A 17463-nucleotide genomic window follows, 5' to 3' on the forward strand; every position below is an offset into this window, starting at 1 on the left:
CAAATACCTTTATAAATGGGATCCCCACAACAGCATTCAACTGAAAAGGGAAATTTGGGGGCTGGAGAGGCATTTGCTGCTTTTGCAGAAGCCTGGACTTCAGTTCCCAGCAGCCTCACAGGTGCAGCTCTGGGAAACTGACTCATCTGGTCTCCTCCGGTACCTGCACTCACACATGCATACCCAGAGACAGACATACACACATTCATCATAATAAAAATAAATCTCTAAAGATGTGGCAGATATGCCTTGATATGCAGATCACCGAGAAGCAAACAACACACCACGGAATGTATTTGCGTCTTAACTTTCGGCTGTCAAAGAGTCAGATCAACCCACGGGGTCTGTTAGTGTCACGCCAATGCCTCTTCATTCCGTCATCCCGTGCTTACCCGAATTTCATGTTAGAGTAAGAACTATCAAGGCTTCAAGGACTTAACAAGTATGAAGAGGGCTAATTTTATCTGAGAACTCTAAGAGTGGCTCTCCGTGATGGTAACTATTCAGTAAGTAACTCGGGTTAGTGATTAGAATCATGTCACTCACTTGTCTGGAAGAACAGGGCTTCCTAGCCACATGTAAACCCAACTCTGGTACAGTAACAGAGGAAAAACAAAACCTTTTATTAAAATTAAATGTAAAACTTATCTTCTTAACAAAAGGGGAAAATTACTTTTTAGAATTTGTTTATTGAAATTTGAAGCAGAAAATAAAAATAAAAAATTTTACACAATTTCATGTGTTTTATACTTTAAGGCCTAAAATACCATTTTATAAAACTATCTCTGCTGTACTTATATACCAACTGACCATACTGTCACTCTTTTTAAAAAAGGAGTAGCAATTTCCTTTTAAATAGTTACAAAGAACCACACAACTTTTTGTTTTGTTTTGTTTTGTTTTGTTTTTTGAGATACTGGGTCCTCACCATGTAGACTAGGCTAGCCTGGAACTCACAGAGCTCTACCTGACTCTGCCTCCTGAGCCCTGGAATCAGGCATGTGCCACCACACCTGGCTAACTTTTTCAGCTAGGACAAAACCCTTCCATCATACACATTAAAATATGAAGTCAGTTTGTGAACCTTCACCCGGTCACTTAGACACTAATGCATACATCCATCTGCCTTGCCCAGTGTTCCATTTTCAACAGGTAAGTCAGAAACTCAAATTCAACCCAAGAGAGTATAGACAGGAACCAACAAAGGAGTGAACTGGAGGGAAAGCCTGAGGTCTCTCGGGCAGCAAGGGTGTCTTTCCAACAGTCTTCAGTGGGCACCAGTCTCCATCCTTCCTCATGTTTCCAGAGCCCTGCAGGTGAGCAAAGAGAATGTAATGTATATAAATCAATTTTCACAGTCCATGCAAATATGAAAACTACTTTCATTTACAAACTCATATAAATTAGGAAGAGCATGACAATTTATCATGAGAAAATTAGCTTTGTATTCCTCTATGGTGTTAGTTACTTTATAACAGAAAGAAAATATTACGAACCCAAAATTGGTAGACAGGCGGTAAACAGGAACACCAATCCCTATGCCTGACATAAATTCCGCCTGGAGACTAACAGGAGTGCCAATCCCTATGCCTTCCAGTTCCTGTTTCTTGGTACAGTCTCAACCCAGCATTTATTAACTACATATTGTGAAATTCTTTCTTTTTTCTTTTCTCTCTCTCTCTCTCTCTCTCTCTCTCTCTCTCTCTCTCTTTCTTTTTTTTGGTTTTTTGAGACAGAGTTTCTCTGTATAACAGCCCTGGCTGTCCTGGAACTCACTTTGTAGACCAGACTGGCCTTAAACTCACAGAGATACACCTGCTTCTGCCTCCTGAATGCTGGGATTAAAGGCATGGGCGGCTGCTGCTGCTGCTGCTTCTTTTTTTTTTTTTTTTTTTTTTTTTTTGAGATTTATTTTTATTTATGTGCCTGGATATTTTGCCTGCATGTGTGTGTATGCACCCACATGCCCACAGTGCCCTTGGAGGGCAGAAGAGGGCATCAGATCCTTTGGAACTGTTATTACAGACAGTTAAGAATTTCCCTGTAAGTACTGGGGATTGAACCCAGGTCCTCTAAAAGAGCAGCAAGTGCTCTAAACCACTGAGCCGTCTCTTCAGCCCAAAGTCATGCTTCTTAAAAAGACTAGCACCATACCCACAATCCCAGCACTCGGGATGCCAAGGCAGGGGGACTGCTAGAAGTTCAAAGCCAGCCTGACTACGTAGAAAGACTCTGTGTCCTGAACAAAACAAAAGAAAGGAAGACACACTTTGGGAAGGGAATCATTTTGTTTGCAGCTTTGTTTGGAAACCTGCAATCCCCTAAATAGGTGAGCACATGTGGTGCAGCCCACTCCTGGGTATAAATGCATGAGACGGAAGCACACGCTGTAAACATGAAGCAGTGTGATTTGAAGCAGCTGCCAAGTGGAAAGAATCTTCAAGTCCTCTCGATGGACTGCTACCCTACTGTAAGAAGGAACACTCTTGATACAGCAGGGATGAATCTTGACAAGCTGACTGCTTCCATTTATAAGACTGTCCAGAATAAACAAGGCAAATGCTTGTTTGCTGGGGCCTGGAGGTAAGAGAAGCTGAGGAGTTAACGGCATAGCAAATGACCACTAATGGGGAGAGGGCATTCTAACTAGGCACTATGAAACGTTCTGTTTTTTAAAAGGTGGCTGTTGCATAAATTTGCGAACTTAGTAAAATGCAATGAATTCTTCACCTTAGAAAGGTGAGTTGCCAGGCTAGATGGTACACACCTACAATTCCAGCAATTTGGGAAAGTAAGGCAAGAGAATTGCAAACTCAAGGTCTGCTTTGTTCAAGGCCAAAATCTAAGCAATTTAGCAAGATCTGGTCTCACAAACAAGTACAAAGAGAGCTGTAGATACAACTCAGTGGTAGAATGATTATATAGCATGTGTGAGGCCCTGGCTTCCACCCTCAGTACCTCCAAAAGAAGAGAAAAAAAGAAAAAGAAAATAAGGCCCTAAACAAACAGGTGAATCTCATGTTATGTGAATTATATCTCTCTAAAAATAAGCTTTCTCCTATCTTGGATCCCTAGCTTCATCTCTGAAAGACAAATGTTGTTTATATTTTTATACTCTTTGAGAAATTCTTTATTTCTTTAAGTGTGTAAATAAAAATCTCACTGTTCTGGCTGGATTTCTAATGGGAATGATTATTTAAATCAGCAGCCAACACTCTGTTTCCTCCCCTTATTTTCCAGTTACTGCACTATGCAGGGGAGGCCTTGTTCTGGAGCACAGAAGGCTATTAACTGGTCCAGATGCAGCTTATCAGCGGCTAGATCACTGAAGAAAGTGACACCCTCTATTAACTGCCCACAGACCCACAGGAAGGGAGGAATAATGAATCCTTATTAATTATGACGCAAGGGTTCATGATGTGGGTTTGTGTGCACACACATCCAGGCCACAGTGTGCCTGGGGAGGACAGAGGCCACCTTTGTGGAGTCACTTTTCTCCTTTCATCTTTACATGGGTTCTGGAGATCAAACTCTGGAGGGCCCAGCACGGATAGTGTAGCAGAAACCAGAGGCCTGGAACCAGACCAATGACTCTTTGCAATGAACACTTGCAATAAAGATGTACAGATAAAAGTTTACTGCGTGACTCACTGTGTCACACTACTGCTTCCATGATGAAATTTTTCCTTTTTTTTTTTTCTTATTTTATTGTGGTGGGGGGTGCAAGGGCAGAGAGCAGATATAAAGGGACAGGGAAATGAATGCGACCAAGGTGCATAATGTATGGAGGAAAAATAAAAAGTTTTTAAAAAGTCTAAAAAATGCTGGAAAAACAGAATTTAAATTAAGTAATTCTCAATAAATGTATTCCTATCTATAGTCTCATCTACATATTTAATTCATGACCTTCTTCTAGTGTTCAGTAATAAAATATTTATTTGGATTAATTCTAACTAACCTATTGATAATGCTCTATGTGTGATTATTAAAGACCAGTTTTATGAAATAGTTTGGGGGGATGGGAAAACACAAAGTAGTGAGGAGAAACAGAACTTAACGCCTGGGCTTGGAGTGACATCTTAGCAATTAAGGGCATACACTGCCTTCCCAGAGGACCTGAGTTCAACTCCCAAAACCAGCGTCAGTCAGCCCACAATCACCTGAGACTGTGGCTCCACGGGATCCAACACCTTTGACCTTCTCTGGGCACCTTCACCCACCCCCACACAGACATACACACATACCCATACTTACAAATAAAATAAAATAAATATTAAAAACAAAAGGCAAAACAAAAACCTAATGCTATTAATGGGAAAATAATATTTTGGTGCTACAGAAACTGTAAAAAAAAAGATAAAACTCGGTTGTTATATTTGCCCAAATTTCTCTAGGCACCACTTGAATAGTTTAGTTTTCTCATCAAATAAAACGTGAGTATGTGTCTACAGGCGGGTGGGGTAGAAGAGAACACTGGCAAGGAGAACATGCTCCAAAGTCCTTGCTTTTCTGCTTTGTATGCCGTGGAAGATTTCCCAAGAGCTCCTTAAGTGCTCTGAGTTCTAAGTGCCTACCAGCAGTCCCGTGTGGGGTCCTATCTGGGCTCTTGTTTGGAGGCCGCTGTGTGTGGAATGAGGCTGTCCAGCTGGTGCCGATGTCCTGTCTTAACCAACCATTCGTAGAACTTGTTCTCCACAAAGGCCTGGAACTGCTTCCTCTGCTCCCTGAATTGTGATTGAGAACGAAAGCATTTAAGAAGACAACCCCAACAGATTTACTCCCGTGATTACCGAAGATCTCAACACAACTGAACGACTATTTCTAGACAGTCTAGACAGTTAGAGCACAGGGAGAGAGTGTCTACAGGTCTGTTCGCTGGCAGATTCCTACTGAGGACAAAATGCATGAGGCAGTGTTCTGACTGATGGGAATAGATCATAAAGAAAAGAGACTGGCCCTGTCCAGGCTGGCAGCTGTGATCTGTGTATACGTCCCTGTCAACTGTATACCCTCATAGGGAATACAGGAAAGAGGCAAGATAAACACACAGCATGCAGTCAAGTACTTCTAAGGACTGCTTGTTGGAGCACAGTGGGCATCAGGTGACAGTGTGGCATTACCCGGAGGGCTGCTGTAGACGGAGGGTGGACAGAAGATGTCTGTCCAGTAAGACGTCGACATGAAATGATGGAAGAAGCAAAAGGATGTGGACCGACTACCAGACAGAAGAAACGGAAACAATAAAGGCCTCACGTGACAGCCTGGTGTGGGTAAGAAGACAAGAGTAGACCACGGCCAGGGACAGCTCACCCATCAGCCTGGCTGTGCTGTGTTGTTTCTGCGGGACACAATCCCACAGGACACCAAGGCAGACAGGGCCCCCGGGAATGACTACAGCCCAAAGCAAGAACCAGACACTCCACAGTCCCACTGAAGTCCAAAGGGAAGCAAATGTGGTGAGACCATAAAAATGACCCCTGCTCTCCTGGACGGGTGGCTGCTGATGCTCTGTTGCTCTGGCTCTACCCATCCCAACTGTCTTACAGATAAAATCACTAGGCTAGAATATCAACCCGCCCAGTAACACAGCGCATAAAATGCTAACCTGGGATTCAAGTCCTGAGAAAACATGCCGGTGTCGTTTAATTAGTGTGGCTGGCTGGAGACTATAAAGTCCCATCCAGTTTCACACCCACAGCAGACACTGACACGAGAAAACACTCACTTTGTCAGACGAGCCTCCTTCACAGTTTTCTGCCAGATCTGAATCTTCTGTTCTCTCTGAGCCAGCGCTTTCTGGTACTCCGAGGGGAGACCCCCGGGGATCTCCACCGTGTCCCCTTCCATCTCAAAGGGAGTAACAAACACGTAGAACTCGCAAGGTGGCAGGAGCCGGAAGACTGCTGCGTCACTGCTTTCTCTGCACACAACAATCGGGTCATCCCAGTAGTTGGGGACCGTAGCAAGGCCGGTCCTGGCCATATGGTCCTCCAGCATTGGGTAATGGGTATGGAACGGGGCCAGAGTTACTCTCTGGTTCCCAGAGAGAATGAGTGGACGTGACGGTGTCATTATGTGGAAGGTGCAGCCAGTTGTAAAGGAGATAGACAGCCGGTGGCAGACAGCAATGACATTTAGATTCTCACAGTCATGCAGGTGAAGAGCCGTCTCCACAGGACCCAGCACAAAGGTACTATTCCTGCATTTTTCAATTGTCACAGATCTGAAAAATGTTAAAGGAATTAAATTCTACTGAATGAATTACCTAGAGTAAAATTCTGACTTAAAAAAAAAAAAAAGAATAATCCCGGGGCTGGAGAGATGACTCAGAGGTTAAGAGCACTGACTGCTCTTTCAGAGATCCTGAGTTCAATTCCCAGCAACCACATGGTGGCTCACAACCATCTGTAATGAGATCTGGTGCCCTCTTCTGGCCTGCAGGCAAACATGCAGACAGAACACTGTATAATAAATAAAATAAATTTTTTTAAAAAAATGAACCCTGTCCAAAGAAAATATGAAAATGCTTACCGCAAGGGGGAGAGCAAATATATGAAAGACTCATTGCAGCGATGAACTCTGACATGTGCTCCTACTAGGGTGTCTGAGCTCCTGGCCAGTGTTTGCCTGTATACCTGGCTCATCACCACAATGCGGTGCATTCGAGGGGCCACGTGAACATTGCAAGCAATCTTCGCTCTTCTGGTCGCACCTTCAACTATTTAAGGAAACACACAAATAATAAGATGTCTGCAAATCAAAAAAAAAAAAAACACCAAAAACATGTGACCATGACATTACACATGTTTACATGTATCCATGCTAAACTCAAAATACATGCAAAGAAAAATATATTAGACTTAAGAGTTAATGGCAAAGTGGTGTTTACTGTTCTTTTCTATATATCTGCAATCTTTCAAAATTCTTATTAAAAATGTAACTTTCCTTTTTTAAAAAAAAAAAGAAAAGGGGAAGTGCTGTGGATATCACTCTATATAAATAAAACACTGATGGCCAGTGACCAGACAGGAAGTATAGGCGGGACAAGGAGAGAGGAGAATTGGGGAAACAGGAAGAAGGAGGGAGAGACACTGCAGCCACCGCCAAGACAAGCAGCATGTAAAGACGCCGGTAAGCCACCAGCCACATGGCAAGGTATAGATTTATAGAAATGGATTAATTTAAGATAAAAGAACAGTTAGCAAGAAGCCTGCCACGGCCATACAGTTTGTGAGCAATATAAGTCTCTGTGTTTACTTGGTTGGGTCTGAGCAGCTGTGGGACTGGCGGGTGACAGAGATTTGTCCTAACTGTGGGCAAGGCAGGAAAACTCTAGCTACATGTTCCAGTCAAATTCACCTTCTGTTACTCCCCGCCCTAGCATAATGCCAGGCACACAATTGTTCCCCCTAAACACCAGTTAGTGGACTCCCAGGTCAGGCCTTTCTTTACTGAGTATTCGAAATGCCTTTTAATGACTTTCTTCCCACAGCAAACCAGTACCCGCCTGCCTGGATTAAAGGGCCGCTTAATCTCTAGAGTTTTTGGAAGCTTCTTCAGCCATTTTACCTGCTCTCTCAGCTGTGTCCCATGGAACACTGTGTTTCTATATTTTGGTGGCTCATGGGCCTGTGTGAAGACACACAGCCAAGCGGCTAGTGACCACGCAGGCGTATGCACAGAACATGCACAGGCGTATGCACAGACATGTGCAGAGAACACAAGTCTGATGGAGGCTCCCAGGTTCGGCTCCTGAAGGAGCCAACGCTCCTGAGAGAGGTGGAGACATGTTGTTGCCATAACAAGCACACGCTCTCACTGCTCCACCATAGCTCAGAGCCCTGCTGTGATTATTTTATACGTGGATTGTGGGACTGTGGGGCTTGGTGGAACCTGGAGAGAAGCTCTCCAGCAACAAAACCTATAACACATTCAAGATTTCTAATAAAGCTAAGATGCGTTTTCTTGGCTACCTTTTAAGTTAAGTAATGTGCCCAAGGTCCTAAACTAGCGACAGATCCACACAGCTTTCCCTCCAGGAGGCCTCACTGTGTCCTCCCGATCCTAATGGACTTCTCAGAATGTCCTACTATCAAGTCCGCAGCCCTCTGAACTTACCAACAGCATCATTCCACAAATTCTACTTGAGTTCACGCCTTCACCCCAAGATCACTACTACTTGAGAGCACATCTTCCCTCACAGGGTCCCTTCTGACACATAGTTTGAGACTTGCTTCTCTGCCTGTACCTCCAACATTTTATGAAATCAACCCATACTGGGCCAATGTGGAAATGATATACAAATATGCTGAAATTCTTCTTTTAAAAGACTTAGTTTTTAATTGCACATATACCATATACATGGGACATGGTTATGTAGAAAAAGAGCAGTAAAAAAGTGTTTAAACAATTGTGTTATCCTGCTACCTCTGTTAGCATTTTAATATAGTCTTTGCTGGCCTCGAACTCACAGAGATCCGCCTGCCTCTGCCTCCTGAGTGCTGGCATTAAAGGCAAGTGCCATCATGCCTGGCTAATATATTTTAAACATCTATAAGGAAGCCATTTGTGTGCCTATCTTTGAAATTCTGAGAGTGTGGAAACATAGCTTACTCTATTGTTTTTTCTCAACAACTTGGCCTGGCACCTGACTTAGCAGCACAGGTATCTGCAGACATGTCTTCCTGGTTCTTCTCAAGAGTCCACAACACTAGAACCTATCTGTTAGGCACAATGGAGAGCCAGGGATAGACACTGACACAGCAAACACGGGACTCTCACTACTGCTCATACGATTTCTACTTTAGAAACATATTCCTTGCCTGTGTCTATGCAGCTAAAAGCCCCTCATCTCTATGCCAACTCTGAGGCAATGTCTACTGGCTGGCCAAATTCTGCTGCTAAGTAGGAAATAAAAAAGTCTCAAGCAAATAAGCACCTGGCTGCAAGGGGGAAGGAGATTCCAGGGAGGACGGATTACAGTCATGTGAATCCTGACAAACCCCAGTCAACACTGAGGGTCCTGCTCCACGGTGCAAATCACACACACAAGGTGGGTGTGGGGATTCTGCCGTGTTCCAGCCGCATGATCGCACATGCCAGTTCAGGAGCTTGACAAGGGGTCTTGCGTCTTACGTCATCAGTGTACGCTGGTGATTACGTGCACGGTGTGGTCATGTAATCTGCACATGTGTGGCGTAGCTCTGTAAGCCCACCTGCACCTTAAAGAGCCGTGACTCAGACCCCCACCTCCTCTCTCTGTTCTGTTCTCTTTTCCCCCCACCATCTTTCTCTCTCTCTCTGCACGTTCTCCTTCCCCAGGCCTGGTTCTCTCGTCCCCCCACCCTACCCCTCTTCCTCCTAATAAAGCTCTGATACTGACACTGGGGTTTGTCCTGACCTTTTGCGGTAACCAGCGCCGCTTATCATTCTTACAGTGGGTCCTCTTTTATATGGGGTATTTCTTATTTACTTACTTAATTGTTTTTTCCCTTTATGTTTATCTTATGTGTGTGGGTGTTTTGCCTGCATGTGTGCTGTGTACCACATGCATGCAGTGCAGAGACAGGGTTCACCATGTAGCCCAATTTAGCCTTGTACTTGTGATTCTTCTGCCCCGTCTTCCGAATGCTCGATTACAGGTGTGTGCCACTGCACCAGGCTAGCAGACATCTGACCGTTAATACAGCAGAAAACAGTGGGTTCTTGGTTGGTCAATTTAATATTAGGTAAAATGTATTTGAAAAAAATACCTTGGTGAGCCCAAGCCAATTTCTTTCCAGACTTGAGGCAAGCAGATGGACCATATGGATTTTCAGTCAAACAGGCTCTCAACCAGGCTTCCAGCTTGTACAAAGAGAACGTCTTCGAGATCTTCGAGAAGCCACTTTCTGCATGCAGCGGCTGCCACAGTGCAAGTTCATGAAGGGGATAGACCTTCCTGGTTCTGCTCACAGTGCCTTCGATGAGGAAACTGAGCGCCAGGATGGCATCTTGAGAGAGCATACTAGTGTGGGTTGAGTGGAAGGATGCAGTAAGTTGTCCTGGGTCTAGAAGCAGCTCGAGGAGATCCAACAGATGGTCACAGACAAAAGCCTGGTGACTGTAGTCATTCCAGTTCTAAAACAAACAAAGGAAAACCACTCAACAGAACAAAGACATTCTGTAAGAAAAAACTCTGTATTTAATTATATTGTGTTTATATGCCGTCTCATTCTCTCAAAAGAATGTAGGTAGCTAGGTAAAAGTGACCCTTGAGTATAGAGTATTTGTTAACTAATGCAAAAGCACTACAGATTCAACAACCCTTGTAAAGTATGTTGAGACCAGACTGTTTAGGATTTTTTCAGATTTTGTAAAATTTACATTTTTACCCAAGGAGCTATCTTAAGGGTGAGACCAAATCATCACACCTTACACACACAGCCTGAAGGTAGTTTTACACATATTTTTAGTAAGCATTTGGCTGCAATCTGATTAACATAAAAGTAAGTATGGTGGGCACTCTTCCCACAAACCACTGGGTTTCTTGATTTACAGTTACAGTTTTATGGCACCTAGATTTAACAGAAATGACCACCTTGGGAATAAGGTTTGAGTGGGCGAGTATCCCTGTTATCTACCTCATTTGTGTGAAATACATTTGGAACCTCTGTCTGGCCTGGACTGTGCGTTGACTATGTAAACCGAGTAAGATAGTTCTGTCCTCAAGGAACTCAGGAGTCCATGGTGAGAAGACTATCAATAGAGCTATAACAGACATCCGCAAAAGAGCTCTTACAGACATCTGTAGGAGCATTCTACAAGCATGAGAGAACTCCCTCATCTGAGGGAAAAAAATCATGGCGGAGTGTTATCGGAGTAAATTCCTGATGGACGCCGACAGTGAAGGGAACAACTATGAACAAAAGGCCAAGACTACAGCTCTGTCCAGAAAAGGAAGTTCTGGCTGGGGTACAGGAGCCAACTGGGAACAGGAACTACAATGGCAGGCAGGGCCAATCACAGAGGGCCTCGGACAGCTACTAAAACATGTGGCCTGTACTTGCCAGGTCAGAGACATTTGAACTATACATTTCTTTTCGTTTTTTTAATTTTTCTTTTTTTTTTATTCAATTTATTCATTTATTTTACATCCCCACCATAGTCTCCCCTCCCTCCTCTCCTCTCATTCCCTACCCCTACCCCCCCCACACCCCCACCCCCCGCCCAATCCACTCCTCTTCTGTTTCTATTCAGAAAGGTGCAGGCCTCCCATGGGTGTCAGCAAAGTATGGCTTATCAAGTTGAGGTAGGACCAAGCTCCCCCCTCATATTAAGACTTGGTAAGGCAACCCAGTATGAGGAATAGGTTCCCAAAAGACTACCAAAGCATCAGGTCCCAATCCCACTGCTATGAGTCTCATGGGTAGACCAAGATATACAACTGTCACACATATGTAGAGGGCCTAGGTTGGTCCCATGCAGGCTCCCTGGCTGTTGGTCCAGTGTCTGTGAGCTCCTATGAGCCTAAGTCAGTTGTTTCTGTGGGTTCCTTTGTCCCCCTTGACCCCACCCCTGACTTGTACCATCCTTTTCCCTCTCTTCAGCGGGATTCCCTAAGCTTGGCCCAGTGCTTGGCTGTGGATCTCTGCCACATCAGCTTCCATCAGTTACTGGACAAAGGCTCTCTGATGACAATTAAGGTAGTCATCACTCTGATGGCAGGAAAAGGCCAGCTCAGGCACCCTCTCCACTATTGCTAGAAGTCTTAGCCAATCTAATCCTTGTAGATTGGTAGGAGTTTCCCTTACACCTTACCCCAAAATGCCACCCCCCATCAAGATATCTCTTTCATTACTCTCCACCTCTATCCAGTCCTCAACCCAATCCCTTATGTTCCCATCCCCCACCCATGCCTAGTTTATCCAGGAGATCTCTTCTATTTCCTCTTTCCAGAGAAATCCATGTGTCCCTCTTTGGGTCCTCCTTGTTACCTATCTTCTCTGGCTGTAGATTGTAACATGGTTATTCTTTATAGCTAATACCCACTTATGAGTGAGTACACACCATGTTTGTTTTTCTAGGTCTGGGTTATCTCACAGGATGATTTTTTTCTAGTTCCATTCATTTGCCTTCAAATTTCCTGATGTCATGTTTTTTAACAGCTAAGTAATACTCTATTATGTAAATGTACCACATTTTCTTTATCCATTCTTTGGTTGAGGGACATCTAGGTTGTTTCCAGTTTCTGACTATGACAAATAATGCTGCTATGAACATAGTTGAGCAAGTGTCCTTGTGGTATGATTGAGCATCCTTTAGGTATGGGGTATATGCCCCAAACTGGTATAGCTGGGTCTTTTTTTTTTTTTTTTTTTTTTTTTTTGGTTTTTCGAGACAGGGTTTCTCTGTGTAGCTTTGCGCCTTTCCTGGAGCTCACTTGGTAGCCCAGGCTGGCCTCGAACTCACAGAGATCCGCCTGGCTCTGCCTCCCGAGTGCTGGGATTAAAGGCGTGCGCCACCGACGCCCGGCTTAGCTGGGTCTTAAGGTAGAGTGATTCCCAATTTTCTGTGAAACCATTATATTAATTTCCAAAGTGGCTGTACAAGTTTGTACTCCCACCAGCAGTGGAGGAGTGTTCCCCATACTTCACACCCTCTCCAACATATTATTATTAGTTATCAGTGTTATTAAATATGTTATTAGATTTTTGATCTTAGCCATTCTAACAGGTATAAGATGGAATCTCAGAGTTGTTTTGATTTACATTTCCCTGATGGCTAAGGATGTTGAACTCCTACAGCTGATTACCATGTTTTTTCTTTTAAATAAATTCTCCTTTGGATTCCAATGAAAACAGGTCAAGGAAGAGAGCTGTTTTAAGGTTCAATTGACAATTCTCATTCTTATTATGCCCATGGCAAGCAATATGAAAACCATGATAATAAGGAATCATTGACAGAGTTCTTCTCAAGTCCACAAGAGTCCATGCTGACTGTAGACTAAAAGCAGCGTGGCCAGCTAGGATCTGAGGATGGAATCCAAGCAAGAACAAGAAGTGTAGGTCAGAGGGGAGCGAGCAGGATGTAGAGTGCTCTTCTGAGGCAGGCAGTGACAGCTGACAGCTACTAGATACAGCTACAACTAGAGTATGCTCACAGGGCAGGCAGTAGTTTCCCCCGGCCTACAGGGAACAAATAAAGGTAGACTGGACTGTGGGGACACACGTTCATCTCCCAAGCCAAAGCAGAATCAGCTCATTACAGAGCAGGAACTGGCAAGTCATCTGCTCCTCTTTCAGAGGCCACAGTCTCCCAATACACCTGGTCCTTGCATAAAAGGTCTGCACTTTAAGTCTCTAATCTGCAGGTCACTCATGGGCCTCACGGCTATTCTAACAGGCCCCAATGTTACATAAGTACCCACCATCAGCTAGTAAGTTCTTCAGTCTAAAGGACTGATAGCTCTAAGTCATCATTTCAAATCGGACCAATAAGAGTCAGGCATGGAAGCACAGGTTGCCATTTCAATTTCTTGGGACACTCAGGCTGGAGGATCACATATACCCAGGAGCTTGGGACCAACTTTATTAATGAGATTCTGTTTCAACAAACAAAGTCAAAGGTGTAACAGTGAATAAGCTACTCTGCTCAAGAGTCCATTTTTCGATGTCCCTTGAGCCTTAGGTGTAGGGACTATGTCACAGATGTCCCATCTGGAGCTGGGTACTCACTCCACAATCACTTATCCCCTGAATTCTGACCACTTACGAATTTCTGCAATAGCCTGCTTCTGCTGTTCAAAGAAGCTGCTTTGATGAGGGGTAAGAGATACACTTATCTGAGAATATAAAGATTAGTGTTGAGAACACAGTTAAACTATCCCGATTAGGATAATGGCAGGAGTGGGCTCTCCTCTAAGGTCTGTGACTGCTCTAACTACAGGGAGTTAGTTGGCTATTTACCAAGGAGGAATTCTTTCCCTTAATCCAGTTGTTGGTTTCCTCCTAGATTAGTGCCACTATTGTACCTCTGGAGATATCCTGCCAGGCCAAACACTGTCGTGGTCTGTAGGCTTTACATTGTGGCAAAATGAGCAGAACAATTGTAATTCAGAGGACCAGGATGTCTGTTGCAAGATATTATCTTCTAGACATGATAGAGAAGTTTTATCTATGAAATATTAACAACACAGTTGCATTAAAAAAGACCTGCAGCCAGGTGGTGGTGGCACATGCCTTTAAACTCAGCACTTGGGAGGCAGAGGCAAGTGGACCTTTGTGAGTTCGAGGCTAGCCTGGTTTACAGAGTAAGTTCCAGGATAGCCAGGGCTGTTACATAGAGAAACCTTGTCTCAAAAAACAAAAACAAAAACAAAAAAGACCTGCAAAATGATACCAGTTGAAATACCAATGTGGGTGGAGAAAATTTCACAAGGCCTCACCCATAGATTAAAAAGGTACAGGTAATCAAAGAGCTGCTGAGAGTCATTTTTCTCTAGAGACAAGCCCTCTTGAGAGAGGTTATCCAACCCTAAGTAGTCAGCCCTAAACACACACACAATGTATGTGCACACACACACATGAGTGTATGTGTGTATATGTGTGTGTGTATATGAACAACACTAAATGGATACACACACACACACACACACACACACACACACACACACACGTAACAACAATAATTACAAAGAGACCATGAATCCAAAGGGGCATAGTGGGAGGCGTTGGGGGACAAGAGGGAGAGGTGGAACTCATGTAAATATAGAATTCGTGTACAAAATTCCCCCCCCCAAAAAAAGGAAAGATAATTAAATTTTAAAAGCCCACTCATGCTATTACATAGGACTTTAAAAAAGGATTTACTTACTTATTTATTCATATATATGTCTTTGTGCATGAGCGTACGCGCATGTGTGTGCTGGTCCAAAGAGCACGTCACATGTCCTCTATTATTTCTATCCATTTGTTTTGCGGCAGCAACTCTCTATGAACCTGGAGCTCACTATTTCCTCAGCTAGGCTAGAAGCCAGCAAGACAACAATTCAACAAAGGACCTTTTTCTTCTTTTTATAAAAAATATTATTATTATTATTATTATTATTATTTTTTTTTTTTTGGTTTTTCGAGACAGGGTTTCTCGGTGTAGCTTTGCGCCTTTCCTGGAACTCGCTTTGGAGACCAGGCTGGCCTCGAACTCACAGAGATCCACCTGGCTCTGCCTCCCGAGTGCATGGGTATTTGCCTGCATGTATGTCTGTGCATCGTGTACATGCCTGGTGCCTGTGGAGGCCAGAAAAGAGTGTTGGATGCTATAGAACTCAAGTTATAGACAGTGATGAGTTGTCATGTGGGTGCTAGAAAACAAACCTAGGTCCTGTGCTCTTAACTGCTGAGTCATCTCTCCCTAACACAGTGCTTCTTAAACTTTTTCTATTCCTACTTATTTGTCTGAGAAATTTTTACATAACCCCAGATATATAGATATATAAACTTAGGTGCACAATCAAACATTTACTGACAATACAGAAGTAAGAAATTTATTTTAAGGTGAAAGCAGAAGTTTGCACTGGGCAGAAGATGGAGGGTCAGCTACTTGTGTGAAGAACACCTCTTTAAAAGCAGCTGAGGCTGAAAGACAACTCTGCAAGCAGACATCTTGCAGAACAATTTGCACCTAGAGAGAATAAACAATATATCAAAAATGGTATAGAAACTAGAGTTGCCTACTGGTCACAGAGGGCAAGGCTATAACATCTTACTGATAGAAATTCTTCCAAATCGCATGGCAATGACATACTATCATAGCTGCTTAACAACATCTGGAATCAGCCTGACTACATCTGGAATCAACTAAAACCCAAGCGGTTGGGCACATCTCTAAGGGATTTTCTTAATTAATTATTTGCAGTAGGAAGGTCCACCCTAAATCTGGGTCACTCCTTCTGGTGGCAATCCAAATAGAGGACCTAGAAGGAAGCTTTGCTTTGTGCCTGCTTACCCTCACTCGACCCTGGCTGAGGCTGGGATTAAATATAACTTCTTCAGGATTCCAGCACAGACTAAAGACCAGCAGCTCTCCGGGAATCCTCCAGGATACAGCACCAGAATGGGACTGCAGAGACATGCAGCCTTATGTGCCACACCAACTCCAGTGTCGTCTGTGTGACATAAACAATTATGTCAATAATAGCGGACGGGAGATACGTGTCCCACAGGACTAAGCTCCCTGGAGGTCCCTGGCAGAGTGCCCGTGTTATGCCTCCTTTTCAAATAAGATGTGCTTCACAGATCATGAGCTCTCTGTGCTTTGGGTTCTGTATAACTGCTTTTCTGATAATGTTCTAATTAATCTATGAAGCACAGCCAAAATTAATGAATGCTTGGGTTGTGAACTATGGAGGAAAGGGGAAGCTGGACATGGACCTTATTTAGGAATAGCAGAATGAGCTATTCCTTAAAGACCCCAAGCCGCTAGATAGAGAAAGTATAATAGTTCCGGCACTTCTAGGGAATGAACACTCACCCACTAGGATCCTTTAGGAATCCCAACTAAAGTGATTTATGACAAAAGATGTTATCTCATAGGAGGCAGATGGTGGACCCCTCTGTTGAGGAAGTTCAGCATGGGAAACTTAAGGACTACAGCAGAACCCCCTCCCCTTACAGGTGTAAAAGTACAAGAGTTCATATTCCAGCAGGTAAAAAGGTTTTATATTAAAAGAGATATGTGATAAAAGAACTAAAGAAAGACTTAGGGAGGATCTGCAGCATCCAAATTGGCTAAATGGGTCATGAGAACCAGAAAAGTAAAAATGAATAATAAACTAGCGAGCGGCTGAGATAAAGATGAAGGACACAGCTGCTAGAAGCCTACACAAGTCTAGGAAATGTACTAAGTTTAAAGAACACAGACTGCTCTTTGGGTCATAAAGTTCTTGTGGGTGAAGAGATATGTCTAGTGCCGATTAATAATTGTGTGCTTGCTGTTTTTTAAAAGATGATGTAATGGAATTATTGCCAAGCTCTTGTTGTTCCCTGTATGACTTGATAGTTTTCTTTTCTGTATATAAACTACTGATTTGCAGAAGTAAAATTGCAGCAGATTCAAACCACTTCTGAGTGTGTTGTCTGTTTGTCATTCGCCGAATCCTTGCCTTCCTGACTACCCAAGCCCTGGTCCCTTATGGTCGTGGTACCCCTGATGGGCCAGTCCGTGGCACTTATGGACTCAATAATTACCAGATTCTAGGCCTTTCTACTGTGAGACAGCCATTGCTGGACTACCTGGACTACATCCGGTAAGCAGTCTAATACATCCCTTTTAATATCGGTACTGCTCCTTGAGAACCCTGACTAATACGCACAACCTGTGTTGTAAAGTGGAACCCAGTAACAACGGACTTCCTTCTACTGAATGGTTCTACCAGTGAGCTGTTCAACCTGAACAAATTCAGAAATGGATTTATTCCCATAAAGG

At 43.5% G+C, this 17463-nt stretch overlaps 1 protein-coding gene across 9 annotated transcripts in view; it reads right to left on the reverse strand.

Moving 5' to 3' along the window:
• Positions 1-669: 669 nt before the first annotated feature.
• The window catches only part of Tbccd1 (TBCC domain containing 1), a 51352-nt gene continuing 34558 nt past the window's right edge, over positions 670-17463 (reverse strand). For all 9 annotated transcript variants that reach the window (XM_006985054.4, XM_042259087.2, XM_076548621.1 and 6 more), the window contains 5 exons: positions 9753-10119; positions 6532-6718; positions 5726-6223; positions 4575-4724; positions 670-1310 (listed from right to left, as the gene is read on the reverse strand). In XM_006985054.4, coding sequence (XP_006985116.1) covers positions 4595-4724; positions 5726-6223; positions 6532-6718; positions 9753-10119 — 1182 coding nt within the window. In that variant the 3' untranslated portion in view covers positions 670-1310; positions 4575-4594. The remainder of the gene's footprint in view (positions 1311-4574; positions 4725-5725; positions 6224-6531; positions 6719-9752; positions 10120-17463) is intronic.

The sequence above is a fragment of the Peromyscus maniculatus genome, chromosome 12 (genome assembly GCF_049852395.1).
Source record: "Peromyscus maniculatus bairdii isolate BWxNUB_F1_BW_parent chromosome 12, HU_Pman_BW_mat_3.1, whole genome shotgun sequence".
In the NCBI taxonomy this organism is placed as follows: Eukaryota; Metazoa; Chordata; class Mammalia; order Rodentia; family Cricetidae; genus Peromyscus; species Peromyscus maniculatus.